At 41.1% G+C, this 20,113-nt stretch overlaps 2 protein-coding genes across 3 annotated transcripts in view; one reads left to right on the forward strand and one right to left on the reverse strand.

Annotated features, from left to right (window-relative positions):
• The first annotated feature begins 77 nt into the window (after nt 1–77).
• The window catches only part of LOC134210871 (activating transcription factor 7-interacting protein 1-like), an 81,973-nt gene continuing 61,937 nt past the window's right edge, over nt 78–20,113 (forward strand). Inside the window, exon 1 of one of the 2 annotated variants that reach the window (XM_062687257.1) lies at nt 78–233. The gene's annotated coding sequence lies outside the window, so the exon portion shown is untranslated. Of the gene's footprint in view, nt 234–13,562; nt 13,712–20,113 lie in introns of those variants that run through there. The other variant, XM_062687259.1, reaches the window with a different exon arrangement.
• Nucleotides 198–20,113, reverse strand: part of LOC134209254 (uncharacterized) — a 49,039-nt gene continuing 29,123 nt past the window's right edge. The window contains exon 2 of the mRNA XM_062685236.1: nt 198–440. Within this exon, the coding sequence (XP_062541220.1) occupies nt 198–440 (243 nt within the window). The remainder of the gene's footprint in view (nt 441–20,113) is intronic.

The raw sequence follows: 20,113 nt of genomic DNA on the forward strand, positions 1-20,113 counted from the left end.
GTTTTGTTCGGCTGAGCAGCCGAATGAGGGCAGTAAAACAAGGGAAAATCGGTGCCGCTTGCTGTCCGGATGGCTGCCAGCGTTGCTAGTGTTAGTGCAGTGCTGCTAGACATAAGACGTACTTTGTGAGCTGTCCCAGTGTACAGGTTTCAGGCACCGCACATCCCCGCGTTCGTGTTCCTTCAACCCTGGTTCCCCTACTGTGTGGACCTATGCATCGCAGCCGTTTCCCGGTGAGTCTTTAATCGAGCAGCTGCTACGTGGCTATTGTTTCTTGCTGCTCGGGGCACTGTTGTAGTTCGAGTATTGAAATGAGAAGTGATTCGAGGGGTTTCTCTACGTCGAGCGCCGGTGCAAGGTGGATGGCAATGGAATATTATTTCAGCATTGGTGGCACGTGCTTGGGTGGCAGAGGTGGGATGAGCATCAGCGCAATGTTGCTGTGGTGCAAAAACGAGAATTTGATTGAGTGGCGCGGGCCGCGTTTCTAGGTTTTTATATGCTTATATACGTTAGTTAGATGCGACGCGTCAATGTAGGTATCTGAATTATGACTAGCTGTTCAAGAGATGTTGTAATAACTAATTTTATTGCTGGGGCTTAAATCTTTGATTAGTGTAATTTGAAATCCTAATTCTTATATTGTATTAATTGCGTATATACCGCATGTTCACATTAAATAAATACAATATTTGTCATGTTGATTATATCTCAGTAGTTTGTATTGACAGTTTAATAGACTTTACTGGCAGAAAAGTGCCTTAACTTTTTATTTTATCTCAGTGTGACTATTTATGCTTTGTCTTAAGTAAAATTCACGCAGATTGTATTTTACTTGCTGTGATCAACTGATTTTGAATAGTATGGAACTAAGGTAACTAAAATAACATTCAAAAGTGTTATGAACCATATTACTGAATACTATTCCCGATTTAAAACTGAATAAAGATGATGTTCATTAGATGACCAAACAACTTCAAATCTGAAACGATTTGATTGTCTGGCTTCAGATAGAAACCAACAAAGAGAAAGTTGAAGAGCGAGGTTTGAGGATGTCCTGGAAAATTAATCTTATTTAATATAAAATGTTGGAAACGGTAGCCAATGGGTTCTTATTTTTTCTTTTACTGGCTTTGCGTCTCTGCAGCGGCAATGTCTCGGCTGCCTCGCAGTGTAGTTTCATTGAGATGAATCCGGGAACGTGAAGCACTACACACCGTGTATTTTTCCTATACCTATCTTTTGTTTTAGGTTTATGCAAATTTATGTAGAGGTCTCCAGTTAGCATTACGTGCAAATCCGGAAATGGCGAATTCGATTCTCGATCCGGTCTAGGATGTTCCCGGGTGGGAGACGAGTTGTTTGTTTCATCCCATATCATTCCACTCCTTGATTAAAATTTTGCAGATACGCAATCCGCGCTAATCCTAAAATATGCGTAAAAACGACCCTCGTAATTAGTGACTCCAGTGCACACTCTAGCAACTTGCATATAAGAATAAAACAGCACTCACTTGTCATAAGACACAATCCACGCACTTCTACACCAAGGGACCAAAATTTCAAACTGAAAATTAGGATCCAATATCTGTAGGTCAGGAAAACATACATATTGTATTACAAGAAAAACATTTCTTCCACTGAAAAATGTTTTCGGAACATTGTTTAATAGCCAATCAAAGTAGCAGACTTTTAGTATAAAAAAAGACTCCCTAATCATTTTTTTTACAAATGTGCTCTATCGCACCTATTTGGGTGAAAATGTATTGATGAATACGTAATTAAATACAGTTTTTAATGATCTTTTTGTGTGCACATTGTATTGCTTCGAAAATTTTAGTTTACATGAAATATTTGTACTTTAAAAACAGTGACATTGAAATGGTGTCGCGTTACGAAAATAGTCGTATAATTGATACTAGACAAAAGGTACAAACATTGGAAATGTAATATTTCGGATTCTCTTAGTACTCGTCAAGAGCTTTCTTTTCGTGTATTAAGATCCAAAATCGGACCATTTTCCATGAAGTTACACTAGGTACAAAAATATGGTGTCGCGTTACGCGAATTGAATGTGCTTCTGTAATAAGGGATAAAATGCTTTCGGTTTATTGATACAGTATCAAAATGGTTTCTTTCAAGTAATTTAGGGCTTGTACATGAATAGCGTAACAAAATTGGGGGTGTAACGGGGTGTGTCATTTGGTAACTCTCCATACTACAAAAAAGGTTACCATACAAAAATGTTACGGAGTGGTGGGAAATTACAAATGTTTGGTGTTTGGTGGCCCCTTTGGGGTCGTCCGTTAATAAGTCACGTGAGACTGAGTTTTTTTTTTCGAATAAATTGTGAGGCTTTTTTAATCCTCTCTCTTTTCCACGCAATATCACCATGCCACTCATATGAGTAAACGTAACTAACAGTTTGCTGACGAACACGGTTTCCTTCTACCATGTCACGAACCGTCAAACTTGTTTGTGGATGCCAAGTATGATTATATTTTTTTCAATGGTTCGTTTATTTGAAAGGCTCATCTGACGTGAAGCGTTACGGAGCCGCAGTTATGTTTTTAATACAAGTTTTATCTTGATTCTTAAATATATGTTTAGCTTTGACGAACCGAAAGATTCGTGTTTATTTTTTCTCCATTTAATTTGATGATTTTAAATATTTTAGTTAATTTTCCTTTCGTTCACTCTGACTAGCTCGGCATTTTTTATTCTTTGAACAAGATCGTCACAGCCGAGTACGTCAGCGCTCAAAGAAGATGCTGTGAACATACGTCAATTTAGTCGATATTTCATCTTAATAAATAACAGAGATTTTCACAGTCAATATCGGTGAAATAATTTAGTGTTAGTGAGTGTTGGTTGCCGGTAGTCGAAAATATAATGAATAGCGTCAGGCAAAAAACTTCACCAAACCAATGCAAGAATAAGGGCCTATCGAAAAGGGTTAACAGAGAGTTGCTGAGTGATATAATGAAAAAAAAAATCCATTTTATGTTAATCGAAATGAACCAGCATTGGGCTGGTTCGTTAATAAAGACATATTATGTCAGGCATCCTAATGAACTTCGCTTTGACCCGAATGAATATACAATAATAAGACAATTATTTTACACCACGATACAAACACTATTTTAAAAATTGAGTAATTATTTTCTGAGTAGTGTTGATGATAGCGTAAAGATTGCAAATGCAGTTAAAAGTAGTGCACTCAGGGCACGACGCATACGTTCTTGTGATAAACATTGGTTGAGACATAAGTCGTATTCCAATCTTTTCGGAAATAAATAAAAAGTTGAAAACAGACAACGTTCCAGTAGAAACGTAGAATAAAAAACGACAGAAATATTCCTCTTCAACATTGCTGAGCTTCTTGGGCCATCATAACCTTTCAAAATGGTTAACGTAGAAAAAAGGCAATATAGAACTTTTCAGTGTAAAAAAAACTCACTTCTAGGGGGATCGATCGTCTGATCACGTACTTAAAAACCGATCCGGGTCATACTTGGGTGTGACTAATATAAAAATAGGAAAACCCATTACCATTTAATTGTTTCTAAAACTGAATATGTGATACTAATGGAATTGGTTCAGTTCTATATTTGTGCCGGTTAGTCCCACAAACTTTAATAACTGAAACTCCAGATCGTAACCACCAACTCGAACTACATTCAACGATAGATAATGTGATATGTAGTATTCTGTGTCGAATATAACATGTCGCATCGAAATCGGCTGAAAATACGTATTCTATCAACGATAAACACGTTTGCGTAACGCGACACCATTTGCAGGAGACTGTTTGTCGATCAGCGTAACGCGGCGGTGTTCATATCAATTCAGTTATTTTCACTAGAATTTCCGTTTTTCCTGCGATTTTAATTCACAGCCTCATTTCTGTTGATGTATACGAGAAATGCTTAGAATAAATCGAGACTCAAACCATATACCAGAGCTGAAAAACGCAATTGCATTTCAAAATGCGAAAAAGTGCAATTCAGCGATGGTGTCGCGTTACGAAATGCAGCGCGCTATATTTATCATATTCAAAGCGAAAAATCTCAAAATGAATATTCTTTCAAATATGAAATATAGTGTGGATAATTTTACACCTGTTTTATCATATGTCCCCGAGGCTAATTTTCGAATGCAGACCCAATTTCTCGATGAAAGTCGGCTCCTCATGGTGTCGCGTTACGCTGGAATGTGTCATAAGACGAGTTTGTACAATCCCATTGAATTCCACCACTTAATTGTATCTTACTGATACGGCCTTACTGTTGAGGTCGAAATACGTATCTGTCAATATACAATTAAGTGGTGGAATTCAATGGGATTGTACAAACTCGTCTTATGACAAGTGAAGACATTCCACTAAAAAGTTCAAAATAATTTTCTTAACAAAACAGCACTGTTGGATGGATAGGACCGGGAAGTGATAATTCACTTCATCGTACCGTTTGACTTCTCTCAGTTAGATGGCTTCACAAGAAGATAAGCAAGTTTTTGCCTTTCTCGTATACGAAGTATACGTAAAGGATATATGATCACTCCAAAACCACACTTTTGATAGAAAGCTCGGAGACCCATAGTGTTATATATACTAATCGACTCAGCTCGACGAATTGAGGTAATGTCTGTTTGTGTGTATGTATGTACTGCCGCTAACCGCAAGTCGAGCACATCTGTATATGGGCCTCCATATACAGATGTGCTCGACTTGCGGTTAGCGGCAGTGTATGTGTTTTTTTTTCTTCCTAAGCAATGAAGGGGGAATCTGCTCAACAGACATCCTGGGTTTTCCAGGAAGTGCGGGGTTAGGGACCACCTTCAACAGCAAACGAGAGAGGGAGGACTACATCCCCGACCAGCTAAACCGTTTCCATTGCCGCCAAGCCCATCGTCCTTTCGGTACAACCAGAAAGTAATGCTTCAAAGGGGAGCCAGTGCACAACGCACCCTCGAGGTTAGCTGCGTGTCCTTGCAGCATCGAACATCGCTTTTTTAGAAGAACACCATGGTATCGTTCCAGCGCATTGCCGGCTTTCCAGGTGGCCTTACCACGCCCTATGTCCTCGGAAGGTGGGAAGGATCGACTTCGCGCCAGCTTCGCTCTGCACGACTGGTATCAAGAATGATGATGCCGCGTGCACCTAAATTGACCTCTTTGCGATCGGGCCTATTCGCCAACACAGAGGGACCCCTAGCAGCACAAATGTTGCACATAGGTGACTGCAACTGCTATGTGACCAGATTTAGTCACATTGAAGTTGCTGCAACCATTTTTGTCTGACTTGTGCTGCTCGGGACTTGCCGACCCGGTGCCTACGCCTGCTCCAGCCTTGACGAGGACCCCTTTCCGTCCTCGGGCTTGAAACCCGCCCGGTTGACCGACGCCGCGAAAGCGACGATACCATGTTGTTCCTCGCGCGGCCACTTGTTCGATAAAAGGATCGAGTTCGACCACAGAGCATGACCACCGGTATGACCCATGAAGCCGACTCCTATCCCTTGGACCACCTCTTGTTTGCGCCTGAACTAGCCATCCTTGAGTCTACGCGCCACCTTCTGTGTAGCTCCGAGACGATTTGGGCGATAGCCGATAAAACGGCGTTCCAGCCAACTTCATCTTTACACATCCTCCAAACTAGGTTGTCCGAGGTAGTGTCCAGACCACAAGTGGCAAGCATGTGGTCACGCATTGCACGAGAACGTGGGCACCCGAACAACACGTGTTCCGCCGTTTCCTTTAAACCTACGCACACCGAACACTCGGGCGAGGCCGAGCAAGCTGCGTTACTTGCACTGTGATTTTGCAGCACGATTAAACGCCGGGCACTTCGATCCCCCCATGGAGTGTTTGCTGTTCACAGCTTTGCTGGAACAAATCGAACAATTGGGAGGGTTAATGCAGCATTGTGTCTTATGTCCCTCCAATCCGCAGCGTCGACAGAGATTGCTTCTGTCAGGGCCTTTGCAGTCCCATTGCTTGTGCCCCGGTTCCATGCACTTGAAGCAAACTTCGGGTTGCTCGTATATGTCCACAGGGCACACAGATCATCCCACCTTGACGCTCTCCAACTTGACTACCTTGGAGGCGTCCGCTGCAGATAGCCGAACCAGTGCTACCTGAATCCCTGCCGGACCTTTCCGTAGCCGAACGGCTGCGGTGGGCGTCTCCACTTCACACTGTCGCCGTGACGAGCTCTTCGACTTCGGTGATCTCATCCAGGTCTTTAACTCTTAGATTCACCTCCGTCGTGAGTGCCCTCACCGTATGTATGTATGTGTCTATGTGTACAAAATTTTCTAGACACACTTTTTGAAACTTAGCATTGGCCGAATTACTCGCAACAAGTTCCATTCGACTGAGAATCCTGTCCCATTGTTTGCTATTGAAAATTTTCTATACGCAAAACACGCTAAAAACACTCACTCATATTTTTCAGTATTTTTTTTGCACAAGAAAGGCACCAACACCGCTAGATGGATTAATCAGGGTTTTTTTAAAAGAACTGGACCAGAACTTGCACGGCTGTAAAACCGCAGGTACCGTAATCAAGGGGAACATTGAACAGCGGGGAAACATTGATCAGTTTCACCATTTTCAAGAAGTGAATAAAATATTTCTTTCTGTTATCACAATTACTTACTGTGAGTTAGGTATCTCACTCTTGACTAAATTTGCTGCTGAATGATATAATATTCGGATGAATTTAAATTTATTGTTCAACAAAATTTAATAAAAATTAAATAAAATCAACAATAATTTTTGAACTCACAGCAAGCTGCCTAAAAAGCATTCAAAATAAGTATAAAAACAAGAATAAATCAGCTCGTACCTATAGTTATGTGATAAGTAATCCTATTTTCTTGGTAAATCCATAGTTTTTGTTTCGAAATTTTGATATATATATATTGTTGAAAAACCAGATAATTCCACTAGCGATGATGATGTCTTTCTCGAAACAATCGATGTACATCGCTTCAGCGTAAGAGATTCCAACTATAATTGCCTACCTTAAGACGTTTGCATACGCTTTCTCTAAAGACAAATGATTGATCAAAGTTACCCCAAATGGAAAAATCAAAAAACTCGACAAAAAACATTTTTATAACAAGTTTAAAATCATCAAGTAATCAAGAACAACAGCCTTATATGTTCTACATGTAGCAGTACTAAAAATATGAAAAAAGCTATGGCTTCACTTACGGGGGAAATATTTACAAAACAAGTTAAAAAATGATCTATGTTCTCCCGGATTACGGTACCACCAACCATACACTGATTACTTGAGGATTTTTCGACCCCCTCCCCCAGGTAAATTTATTTTATACAATTTTTTTTATTTGGAGCCTAAGAAAATAATAGACCCCTCCCCTAAAAGCCCTTACATGGTAAGTGTACCATTTCTAGCTCGATAAATTTTATGTTTCAATACAAAAATGTATTTCTTCTAGCAACACCTTGGTTTTTACGCGGTTGGAATTAATTAATTTCTGGTTTAACTTGAACTAGCTTTTTAAATACCCCTGATTTTTTATAAATTTTTTGTGATTTCTTTCGTGGGCTTAACTATTATTTTCATTGACGCTGACTAAACTTAACGACTAATACCAAACCGTGTGAAAAAAAACCTGGGTGTACAGCAATATTCCGATTTTATGACCTTCCTGGTGAACTTGGGGTGATAAAATAGGGAATGTGACAAAACCGTTTTTTTTTTTAATTTTATGTTCTTTAATTCATTTCGCTTATATAAGTCAGTTTATGCCTTGGAAAGTCAAAATGCGTGAACGGTACCTGTTATTTCTTGTTGAAAATGATTACAAAATCCTTGATAGGTACTCAGAAGTGATTTATAATAAACCACAGGCGGTGAAAGTTATTGCATGAAAATCATTATTTACAAAATTTAAAAGAACGACTAAAATTTTCAATTTTTCTTGCGGTGACAAAATTGGGTCAAAACGTAACAAAATCGGGTCGTGATAAAATCGGAAATGTGATAAAATCGAAAATGTGATAAAACCGGAGGTAGACAAAATCAGGGAGTGACAAAATCGGGTCAACACACGGATCGATTTGCAAAACTAGATGTAGGACTGAGTTGTATACATTTACAGAACATTAACATATATATTGCTGCATAAAAATACAAACCCATACAAACAACCCCAATCATCTATTATTCAAATTTAAGTTCACAATTGTATTTACTTGGATGACGACAAAAAATATTCAGTAGTTGTATACACAGTTTACGTCATTAAATAAAAAAACGTCGGGAGAATCTCTTGATTATCAGGAAAATACTAGTGACATGTTTTTATGATTTCTTTTTTAAGAATTCGATGGAATATAATGTTAAAATTTCGAAAAGAATCCATAAGTTTTCAATATAATATGAATATACATTTATTCTCATGACAAAAATAACTTTTGCGTCTTCTACTATTTATAATCAGTAACGTTTACAGTTTCATATATTATAAATTCAGGGCTGTCATAAACTGAGCAAATTTCAATCCGTGAAATCCGCGACTAACAAAATGAAATCTGCGACTGCAAAAACAAAACCGTGACCAGCATGAATAATGGTCAAATTACTCAAAAACACATTTCAATGCGAAACTTCAATACATTTCCTTTTCATCTGTCGACATTGACGACATATTGAACAATAAAAGAAAAAATAAGCTGTACTATACACAATGGCATAGTTGACGTATCAATCATAAGCATCATGTTACAACAAATCAATGTTAAACGTAAAGATATGCCAGACAAGGATGTTATCGATCATTTAGTAATCTGCCTTCGATCATTTAGTAGTTTGTCAATAACTCATTCCAGAGGCTAAATTTCAAAATGTGTTGTATGGTGGACATCTAGTGCAAAGGTTTTTCTACAACTCTTCCTAACAGTTCGTTGTTTGAATTTCACTAATAACGGAGCTATAGCGCTAGTAGCAGTAACTTAGACTAAATGATTGCATATTTTGTTATCACTAAGTATAAGTATAGAAACTAGCACCGTAACTCCTTTAATAGTGGAATTCGAACATCGACCTGTTAAGGAGAGTTGTAGAAAAACCTTCGCACTAAAAGTCCACCATACAACACATTTTGAAATTAGGCCGGTGGAATGAGTTATTGACAAACTACTAAATGATCGAACGCAGATTACTAAATGATCGATAACATCCTTGATGCCAGAAGTAAAAAAGTAACATGATATTCGGAGTAGAATCAACTTGAAATTTCTAATGATTTCTACGTTTACCTTGATCTAATATATACAGAACGATATAGCATAACAAATATGATTTATATAGATCATTGCATTACTCCGGGAAAGAATAGCTAGAATTTGAAATCTTCTTTGAAATCGAAAAGTGCAGATTCTTTGAGGTATTTCTAAACCTTGTGCGATTCTTCAGAGAGTTTCAAAAATCCTAACCAACAAAGCTTGAAGAACTCTCTGACAAAAGGATGCGAGGAACGGCCTGAAAGATCTGCGGTTTTTCGGACAAATTGGACAATATTACAATTAATTGCATATTATTCGGCAACTCGGCCGTACGAAAACCATTTTTTTGTTAAATATCTTGACGTGCATATGCACAGCATATGTTTCGAAATGGACAAATTGATATGAAATTTGCAAAAAAGCATCCACGTGTCTTGGAGGGACTCGAACCCTCAACCTCATACTCTCTAGATAGGCGTGATAACCCCTACACAACAAGACCACTTAAAGGTCACGTTTGCGGAAAAGCCATCAGAATCCGAGTACCAACCTCCACCGCGGTTAGCTCTCTTTTTTGCAAATTGAATATCTTTCGGATGCTTGATTTGTCCAATCTCCACATGTGCTTTACTGTTGTATATCCACAGTCAAGCAAGTGCACATTGCATTGTTTATTAAACGAGCAAGCAAGCCCTTGGCACAGCAGAGTGCGATTGATTCGCATTCTATACCATCCCGCGGTTCTTCTACTTCTAGCTCCATCCTTCGCCTAGTGTTAAGGCAGGTTGACCGAATGTCTGAAATATCGGTGCTCCACCAGTATATCGGTAGAACCTTCCTCGGGATAGTGGCGTCGCCGGCGCGATAGGACAGCATAAGCACATTCTCAATTAGATTGTCGGTATCAACCTCCAATCCAGATAGTCGGTCCCAGGACTTGTGACCAGACTCGATAAACCTAAAGCACCTTTCGCTGGAGACTTACGCCCTCACCCAGGACCTCTTGGGCCAGGTTCCTATCCAGTTTTACGCGAGCGGTAATGGCCACCTGCTTGCCTGATGCTTCGCACGTTTATCTGTTTATCTGTTCTGTGATATTATATTTGCTGCTTGACTGGTAACGTTCAGTTATGTACCGAGTGAATGAAAAAAAAAGTTCATATACGTAGTCAATACCAAACTTTTAAAACGGCTTATCTGCTTTTGTAAGCAAAAATTCAATCGTCGATTTGAGGTATCTGATGGAAATTCCACGCAAATTCATGGTGTTGGTTTGCGTGGGAGTGCTATCAGACTCTTCAAATCGACGTTTGAATCTTTGTTCACAAAAGCAGATAAGTCGTTTTGAAAAATTGGTATTGAAGTCCGAATTGAATTATTGAATGACGATACGTTTCATCCATTTCTTCTGCATGTACTACTTTCTAGCTACACGCATGCCTACATATAATGCCATTTGGCCTCATCGGGGGTGACAAAGCGAGAATGCTTTCAACACAGCGTGTTGAAGGAGATCTGACTGTACTAATATCTAAAGAGGCTGCACTCAAATCGGTTGTTCCAATCGAGCACAAGGTTGTTAAAGGTAGGAGTATTGCGCCTCTTTGTTTTTAATCCAGGCTCGTTACTAATATCTATGCTATCTGATTCTGATTGCAAAAACGTGACAAACGCTATTATATTATGACAACTTGAACATTAAGAGAGATTGACTGATCTGTTCAGTTGTTATTTTTCAATTTCATTACTGGGATAATTCACGGGGCGCAACCACCAGAAACTGTACTGAATGTACATTCATTAATTATGTTTTACACGATTAGCGAAACGAGTTTAGAAGCCCTTCAAATGTAAGCGATTTCATCGCCGCAACGGTGACAACTATTCGCCGCGATTCTATATAACTTGGTTACTGCATGCGACGTGAGGGTTTATGGAAGGGGGGTGGTGTCTGGCTTTTGCCATTCTCTTACGATCCGCATAAACAAACAAACAAATATTCGAAAAAAATAATTTGTAGGGTATCGGCAGATATTCCCGGCAGGTTATTGCACTTCGGCACACCCCTCTAATAATGCTGCAATTGCATCTTTAAGTTCAATAAATTACCCTCTTTGGGCGTGCTTAGAGTTGCAAACTAGAGTAAGCTTTCTAAAATCAGTATCGCGAAAGGTTTCAAATGATGAATTTCTCAAAATTAAACTTCTTTATCAAAAAAGTATCAGGTAGGTGTAGTAGTGGACACTTCCCTGTATAACTGGTACCAAATATATGTATTTTCGAAAAAAGTTCTCACTTTTGAGAAAATCCGCGAGAGATGTCTTGCGCCATACATATTCCTGGCGTATAACTTCATGTTGCTATCTATACATTATATGTTAGCCACTGGATGCTAGCAGCGGCGGACAGGAAAGCAGCTTCTGTTGGTAATTCATTCCAACTAGCTGCATCGTAAATTCTCGAATGAGCACACACGATTACGGAACTGCTATGGCAAAATAATATTTCTATATTTGATTTTCGAGGACCAGTGCCGGGAATACAATCCGTAACCCTATATTCTGGGAAATACTTTTCGTAATTGACGTACCGCCTTTATATCAATCATGTGGGCTTAAGCACGGAAAGTAGCCAAGGAAATTTTTCACCTCAAATTTCATAGACCAGGACCTAGATTCGAACCCAATATCTTTCAGAATAGTGTGCTTAGTAGCTGAGAGCTTCAACGCTGAGCAACGGAAGTGTCCCGTTATTTTATTGACACTTTTTCTAAGGTTGTGTTGTATTCGATTATAGCCATCGGATAAAAGGAGAAATCAAAATTGAAAAAACCTCATACATGTGCTATTGAAAAGGTTGTGAAAAATGAATGGAACTCAACCACGTAAACCACGAATTTGATAAAATGTAATAATTCGTCCGTGAACGAACTGGCCCTATTTTTTTCCTAAAGCGCTTGGTACAGTACTGCAAAACGGAATTCTATCAACAACTGCTCTCTCATAGAGGCAAAACTTCTGCTTCCGATGTCGTGTTTTTCGTAACTTGGTTGTTCTGCTGCCTGTTCATGGCTTGCCTCAGTGTGCGCCACAGCCTGCTGCGATCGGAGCGGAGAGCTGTACGCTGTTGAATGGGTGAATACTTGAAAGAGAAATAAAACGCCACTCGACGGTTTCTAGGCGGAGACTGAATTTATTACAAGTTTTTTGTATTGATTATGTTTTGAATGATATTTTGTAATATGGATTGATATAGCTTCGTGGGAGCTTTATGTAATATTATCAGCTGGGTGGATCCTAGGTCATTTCGGTACCACACCTCCCCCCCTTCTTCCGTTACACTTTCATATCTACGCCCCTGAACTATTTGTAATTCCTATGCCAAAAGCCAGATGACGATGAGGGACAACTCAATTATGACGTCCACTACTTTTTGATATTTCTAGAACCCCCTCCCCCTCTGTTACGCTTTTTTGTATACCTAGTATATGTAGTGTCACACAATCTTAGACCCCTCCCCCATAAAACCTTTGACGTAATTTTTTAATGACCCCTAATCACTGAAAAGTTAGAGTATATAGATTGCCATATTTTTAGGCGTTGGTTAAAAGGAACTTCAGAGACGAAATTGCCTTTGTTTCTCTTTGAACACTATGGTGTCGCTACATTTCCATATTTGCTTGGGACAGTAAAGCCTTCATGTGGAGTATAACAGTAAAAGTTTTTTGAATAATATATTAAATGTGATCATACATTATATTGGTTCTAATTATGATGGCTTTGGCCCCGATTCTGGATTTAATTAGGTTCAATGACGACAGGCAGTTTGCCGCCCTGGCTTGCTCATAAAAAATACAGCCTGAAAAATGTTTAAATCATACAATCAATGATTCGTTTAAACAACAAACAGAATGGCATGCTCGTGAAACAGAACTTTCAACGTTGTGCACGTTGGTTTCGTACATTTCACTTAGACGGAGCGTTATTTCTCGAGGAAACTAGTTTGTCTTAATGCTATTGATAGAGATTGAATCATGAAAGTTTTTGAAAATTGAAACTGTTTGCAAATTTTAAAATTTAAAGAAAAATCATTTGAAAGCAATTGGGAACAGAAACATCTAAAGTTTCGTTACTATTATACCGTCCATGATTCAATTAAATATTAACAAAATCAAACTTAAGCTCCTAACAGAGAATTACCTTTTATACAGTATTCTAAAAAGTTTTAAACAAATAATGAAGTAAAATGCTAGCTCGTTTTTGCTCATTCGACTTCGGCTATCTTCGGCGTCGACACGAATCTCCGGGAAGAAAAATAAGGTTGCGCTGAATTCCTCGGTCGACACGTTACACGTTAGTATTAGTGCAGGGCTGGTAGCAATCGGACGTGCGAGTTCGTTTGCCGTGTAGTGAGTTTGCATTTCGGCATTTCGTCAGCTTTCCTTTAGCGGTGAGTTTTTTTTATTGCTGTTATATTTCTAACAACTGGGTTAACATTTGGTGTTGCACACATACTTATCTTAAACAATACGGGACTCACACATATGGCAATATATCGCACACCAAGATGAATACCAGTCAGAGTAACAGTAGTCAGCTCCTGTTAATTCATGAAAACAAACGCCTGCTGCTTGGCTGTGTTAGCAAACGTGTTTTGCTGGTGCAGAGAAGACGCGACCTGCGGGTTGTTGATTTGGTTTTTATTTCTACATGCTTCTTTATAACATTTTGCTGTGTCGATGCGGACTATTCGTTCGTTCGCGTACAGTTGCGCTTAAAAGGCGAGGCCTGATATGGCATAGCTTGTTGTTGTATCACGGTACTTAATTATGGATTCGAAGAAGTTTGTTCTTTAAAAACATATTGAATCAATGCGTTTTTATTGACTTATATTAGTTTTTTAAAATAATGTTATTTATTTATTGTTGGTTTCTTTTTTAATTTTGTTTTTTTAGTTGTTTATTATTAAGTTTTTCTTCTACATATTACTAACCCTTACTTTACTATTAAAACAATAGAATTAGTATTTTTAGCGACGCGATGGTTTTATCAGATTTAGTTGATATTTGTCTGGGAATGATTCCCCTTAATTTTCTTTCACGGGACAGTTAGTTTGGGTAAGCGGGCATCACACGGTTACTTTATATAGCCCTAGGCAAGATGAGCACATGCGTGATTGGGTGGCTACATTATCAATGTATACCGTCCACTTGAAGGATAACCCGAAGGTGAAAAGGAAACGCTCTACGTTCTGCTAGAGCAGACATAAGGAGATTCGTATTGCAAAGCAGGAAAAGTATTGGACGCTGGACGGGATGTGCTGACCGTATCGAATGAACCTATCGAACACATTTTTATCGTCGATCGATTCTTTTCCGACATTACCTATAGCATAGCATAGTTACGGGTACTTCGTAGATTGGACACTAGTGATACTCATGTTTTTCTTTTGAAATCCTTATCAGAAATCAAAGTGGGTGTGGTCTTTGATTTCAATCTAGGATAAAAATCACAAAAGCATGAGGATTACTACTCCTGGCTACGCCCATCTTCACCGTAACTTGGGAGGGGAAGGAAGTGTTTGTGTAGTACTTACTTAACGAGAGGCCCCCGACTCAGCGACACCCTCATAATTACCACGGAGTTGGATATTGGGGAAGGTATTCATTGGGTCAGGATTTGCCTGTAGCTGACAATGTGACCGTGGTAGATCTTACACCGTAACACAGATTCTTTTCCGACATTACCTATACCGCACTAACTTTATTTAGCAGTATATGTTTGCGTTAAAGGTGATAGAAAAAATTGACGAAGAAATTAATCTTGCTTCTTCTGTAAAACCCGGAAAACTCGTCATCTATATTCAAAACGTGGTAGCTTTTCCTTTTCTACTTTTTTACAACAATTGTTGCGTTTTGCACGCGTTCATCTGTCAGTCTCTGCGTTTTACTCTTGTAAGCACTTGATAATGGAATCCATTCTCACCGTCCTTATCGTGCTGCTTTTTTTTCTTTCGTCGGTATAATCCGATATCCGCTAAGGTTGTAAAGATGGGAATAATGTCAGTGATTCCGTGTTGTGCACACATTCTTCCTCTATAATGGGACTACTTCCAACTGAAACTTGACATGCTTTCAACTTGCTGTTCTATAGGCATACTTGCAACTGCTGTTCTTTAGCATATTTACAGTTATTGTCAATCCTACGCCTTTGCTCGCAAGGTTAACTGGAGACCTTCTCCCCCCCTCGTAACGTTTATTGTACAGTTGATTTCATTTATTTGTAGGTAGACACCGTTAAGCTTAAACTGTCCCCTCCCTTGTCTTTATTGCGTTACGTAATTTGGGAACAGCTCCTTAAATACTAAGAGCGTCTGACTAAATAGTTCTGTCAGCACTGGTTGATCAGTTTGACTCAGATTCGTTTTGTACGGAAATTCCGTTCTTAACTTTCGATGTTGAAACACAACCTAAGGTGCCGGCCAGAGTAAACGCGATGGGACACGTCTCCCGTAAAGGAATAACATTTATTATCAATGAACTGAACTGTCAAATTGCACTGTCGCATCGCGTGGTTGCGTTTACTCCGGCATCCCTCTAAGTTCCCCACAATACAAGGTTCGAAGCCGCATCTCTCCATCCTCGAATGCCCCCACGCTCGCCAAGTCGTTTTGCACCTGGTCTGCCCACCTAGCACGCTGTGCTCCACGCCGTCTCGTACTTGCCGGATCGGAAGCGAACATCATCTTTGCAGGGCTGCTGTCCGGCATTCTTGCAACATGTAGCATCCTTCCGACTTTAGCTACCTTCTGGATACTCGGTTCGCCGTAGAGCTGCGCGAGCTCATGGTTCTTCTTGCACGCCGCCAAAGATGGTCCTAAGCACCCGTCTCTCGAATACTCCGAGTGCTTGCAAGTCCTCCTCGAGCATGGTCCATGTTTCGTATCCGTAGAGGACTACCGGTATTATTAGCGTCTAGTACATGATAACACATTTGGTACGGTGGCGAATCTTTTTTGACCGTAGTTTCTTCTGGAGTCCGGCATTCTTGCAACATGTCCTGCCCATCGTACCCTTCCGGCTTTAGCTACCTTCTGGATACTGGGTTCGCCGTAGAGCTGGACGAGCTCGTGGTTCATTCTTCGCCGACACACACCGTCTTCTTGCACACCGCCAAAGATGGTCCTTAGTATCCGTCTCTCGAATACTCCGAGTGCTTGCAAGTCCTCCTTGAGCATTGTCCATGTTTTATGTTCCTAGAGGACAACCGGTCTTATTAGCGTCTTGTATATGACACATTTGGTTCGGTGGCGAATTTTTTTCGACCGCAGTTCCTTCTGGAGCCCGTAGTAGGCCCGACTTCCACAAATGATGCGCCTTCGTATTTCATGACTAACATTGTTATCAGCCGCAAGCAAAGATCCAAAGTAGACGAATTCCTCGACCACCTCGAAGGTATCCCCGTCTATCGTAACATTGCTTCCCAGGCGGGCCCTGTCGCGCTCGGTTCCGCCCACAAGCATGTACTTTGTCTTTGACGCATTCACCACCAGTCCAACTTTTGTTGCTTCACGTTTCAGGCGGGTGTACAGTTCTGCCACCTTTGCAAATGTTCGGCCGACAATGTCCATGTCATCCGCGAAACAAATAAATTGACTGGATCTGTTGAAAATCGTACCCCGGCTGTTACACCCGGATCTCCGCATGACACCTTCTAGCGCAATGGCACGAAAGTCCATCACCTTGTCTTAGTCCCCGGCGCGATTCGTACGAACTGGAATGTTCGCCCGAAATCTTCACACAGTTTTGCACACCATTCACCGTTGCTTTGATCAGTCTGGTAAGCTTCCCAGAGAAGCTCGTCCATAATTTTCCATAGCTCTACGCGGTCTATACTGTCGTATGCCGCCTTGAAATCAACGATAGATGGTGCGTTGGGAACTGGTATTCACGGCATCTTGAAGGATTTGCCGTACAGTAAAGATCTGGTCCGTTGTCGAGCGGCCGTCAACGAAGCCGGCTTGATAACTTCCCCACGAACTCATTCACTAATGGTGACAGACGACGGAAGATGATCTGGGATATCACTTTGTAGGCGGCATTAAGGATGCTGATTGCTCGAAAGTTCTCACACTATCCAGCACGTCGCCTTTCTTGTAGATGGGGCATAAAACCCCTTCCTTCCACTCTTCCGGTAGCTGTTCAGTTTCCCAGATTATGACAATCGGTTTGTGCAGGCAAGTGGCTAGCTTTTCCGGGCCCACCTTGATGAGCTCAGCTCCGATACCATCCTTACCAGATGCTTTATTGGTCTTTAGCTGTGGATGGCATCCTTAACTTCCCTCAAGGTGGGGTCAAGTTGGTTTCCATCGTCCACTTAACTTACGTAGTCATCTCCTCCGCTGCCTTGACTTTCACTGCCTGTACTCTCAGCGCCATTCAAATGTTCCTCGTAGTGCTGCTTCCACCTTTCGATCACCACACGTTCGTCCGTCAAGATGCTCCCATCCTTATGCCTGCACATTTCGGCTCGCGGCACGAAGCCTTTGTGAGATGCGTTGAGCTTCTGGTAGAACTTGCGTGTTTCTTGAGAACGGCGCAGCTGTTCCATCTCCTCGCACTCCGCTTCTTTCAGGCGGCGTTTCTTCTCCTGAAAAAGGCTGCCTTCGCTTCCGTCTACGTTCTGCCGGAAACCTTGCTGCAGCGCGACCGCCCGCGCTGCGTCCTTCTCCTCCAGAATCTGTCTGCACTCTTCGTCGAACCAGTCGTTCCGTCGACTTCGTCCCATATACCCGACGTTGTTCTCCGCTGCGTCGGTAATGGCTGCTTTGAATGTATTCCAGCAGTCCTCAAGAGGGGCCCCATAGAGCTCACCGTCTTCCAGCAACGCTGCCTCGAGGTGCTGCGCGTATGCAGTGGCGACATCAGGTTGCTTCAGTCACTCTAGGTCGTACCGCGGCGGTCGTCGGTACCGAACATTGTTGATGACGGATAGTTTCGGTGCAGTTTCACCATCACCAGATAGTGGTCAAAGTCGATGTTAGCGCCACGATATGTCCTGACGTCGATAATGTCGGAGAAGTGCCGTCCATCAATCAGAACGTGGTCGATTTGTGATTCTGTCTGCAGTGGTGATCTCCAGGTGTACCGATACGGGAGGCTGTGTTGGAAGTAGGTGCTGCGAATGGCCATATTCTTGGAGGCGGCGATATCAATTAGTCGTAGGCCGTTTTCGTTCGTCAGCCGGTGAGCGCTGAACTTCCCAATAGTCGGTCTAAACTCCTCCTCTTGGCCAACCTAAGCGTTCAAATCTCCTATGATGATTTTGACCGAGTTTCCAATCGCTAGTCCCTTTTCGTCGCGGTGGTCTTCGCCGATGGTTCCGGTCCGTACTCTCTTGTTGATTGTTCGTTGCCTATGTTTTTTTAAAGGCTGGCTTGCAGAACCTGACACCAAACCCCATAACATTTCCGGAGGACCATCCCTCCTTATTCCCGGTGGCCAATGTTTCACAGTTTCACTTAGAGTCCCTTGCTGACATTCGGGCGATGGTCAGCCGCCCCTAACATGGAGAACAGACGCTGTTGTGAGCCGATCCTGACATGGAGAACAGACGCTCAGTAAGATTTGCACTTCCGGAGAGGAGCGAACCCCCTCTTCCCTGTCAGCATACGACCAAAGTTCCCACCGGGGTTGGTTACGCGATCTTTCCTAAGGATGCTCGTATCCCGTCCAGCACCACGGGGAGGTAGGGATAGGAGTAGCAGGGTAAGAGGCTAAGGACCGCGAGATAGGGTCTATTTTAATCCTTCAGGTACGCGAAGTACCAATGGTACGCTTTACCCAGCATTTGCCCTGCCATTTTTAACCATATTAGCTACATAATTAAACAAAACAAAATTAAAGAAAATATAGTCAAAAGTCCAAAATATATTCAGATGTCCAAAATACTTCATTTACCCTATTGTGACACACTGACACTTTTTAAGTGGATTTTGAAATTTAAGCATCTTTCTTGAAAAAAAAAAACTTTTTATGCGGTTTTTAACACGGTTTTTTACGCTGGTTTTGATATTTAAGCATTTTTATTAAACCAATACCAAATTTTCGAAATAACCTAGGGGGAAAGACGGCTTTGGCAGGTTTTGTTCTATTATTGGAAGGGGGGTTTTTATCGACCAAATTTTATGAAATTTGGCCACAATATTCTTTGATATGCAAAGAATGTTTAGGCCAAATTTGAGCCTAGTCAGTCAAAACCCTGCCAATAATAGAACAAAACCTGCCAAAGCCGTCGTTCCCCCTATTTGCTTTCCACTCAGCGAACTGGACTATCGAAATTCATAATTGGCGCCTTATGAATCTTCGACTGATTATTCCACCAACAGTGCTTCTTATACGCAGTTACCTTCCCGAGTAATCAAGCGTCGATGGGCGTGTGGTCTACATACCGGCCTCCCGACCCCGACGTCCATGGTTCGAACCCAGTCTGCCGCACTTCACTCTTTTTCAAATAAAAATCATCAATTATAAGGCAACATATTGAAATTCATACCGATTCCTTGTGGCAAATTTTCATAAGGCGTTTGATTGAAAATCATCCGTACGTTTTCCTCAGTGTCTAAAAACAAAGATTCAAACGTTGATTTGACGAATCTGATAGCACTCCCATGCAAACCAACACCATCAATGGACAGGCTTGAACTACCTGTTGGTGGTGTTGGTTTGCGTGGGCTGCAGGGAATCAATATTCGAGCAACGCCCAATATACCCTTTGTCAGAACCTGAACACAATATGACAAGAATCATTTGCCTTGCATGCTCTAATATTTCCGAGAATACGAGACTATTTT

The sequence above is a fragment of the Armigeres subalbatus genome, chromosome 2 (assembly GCF_024139115.2).
Source record: "Armigeres subalbatus isolate Guangzhou_Male chromosome 2, GZ_Asu_2, whole genome shotgun sequence".
NCBI classification, from domain to species: Eukaryota; Metazoa; Arthropoda; class Insecta; order Diptera; family Culicidae; genus Armigeres; species Armigeres subalbatus.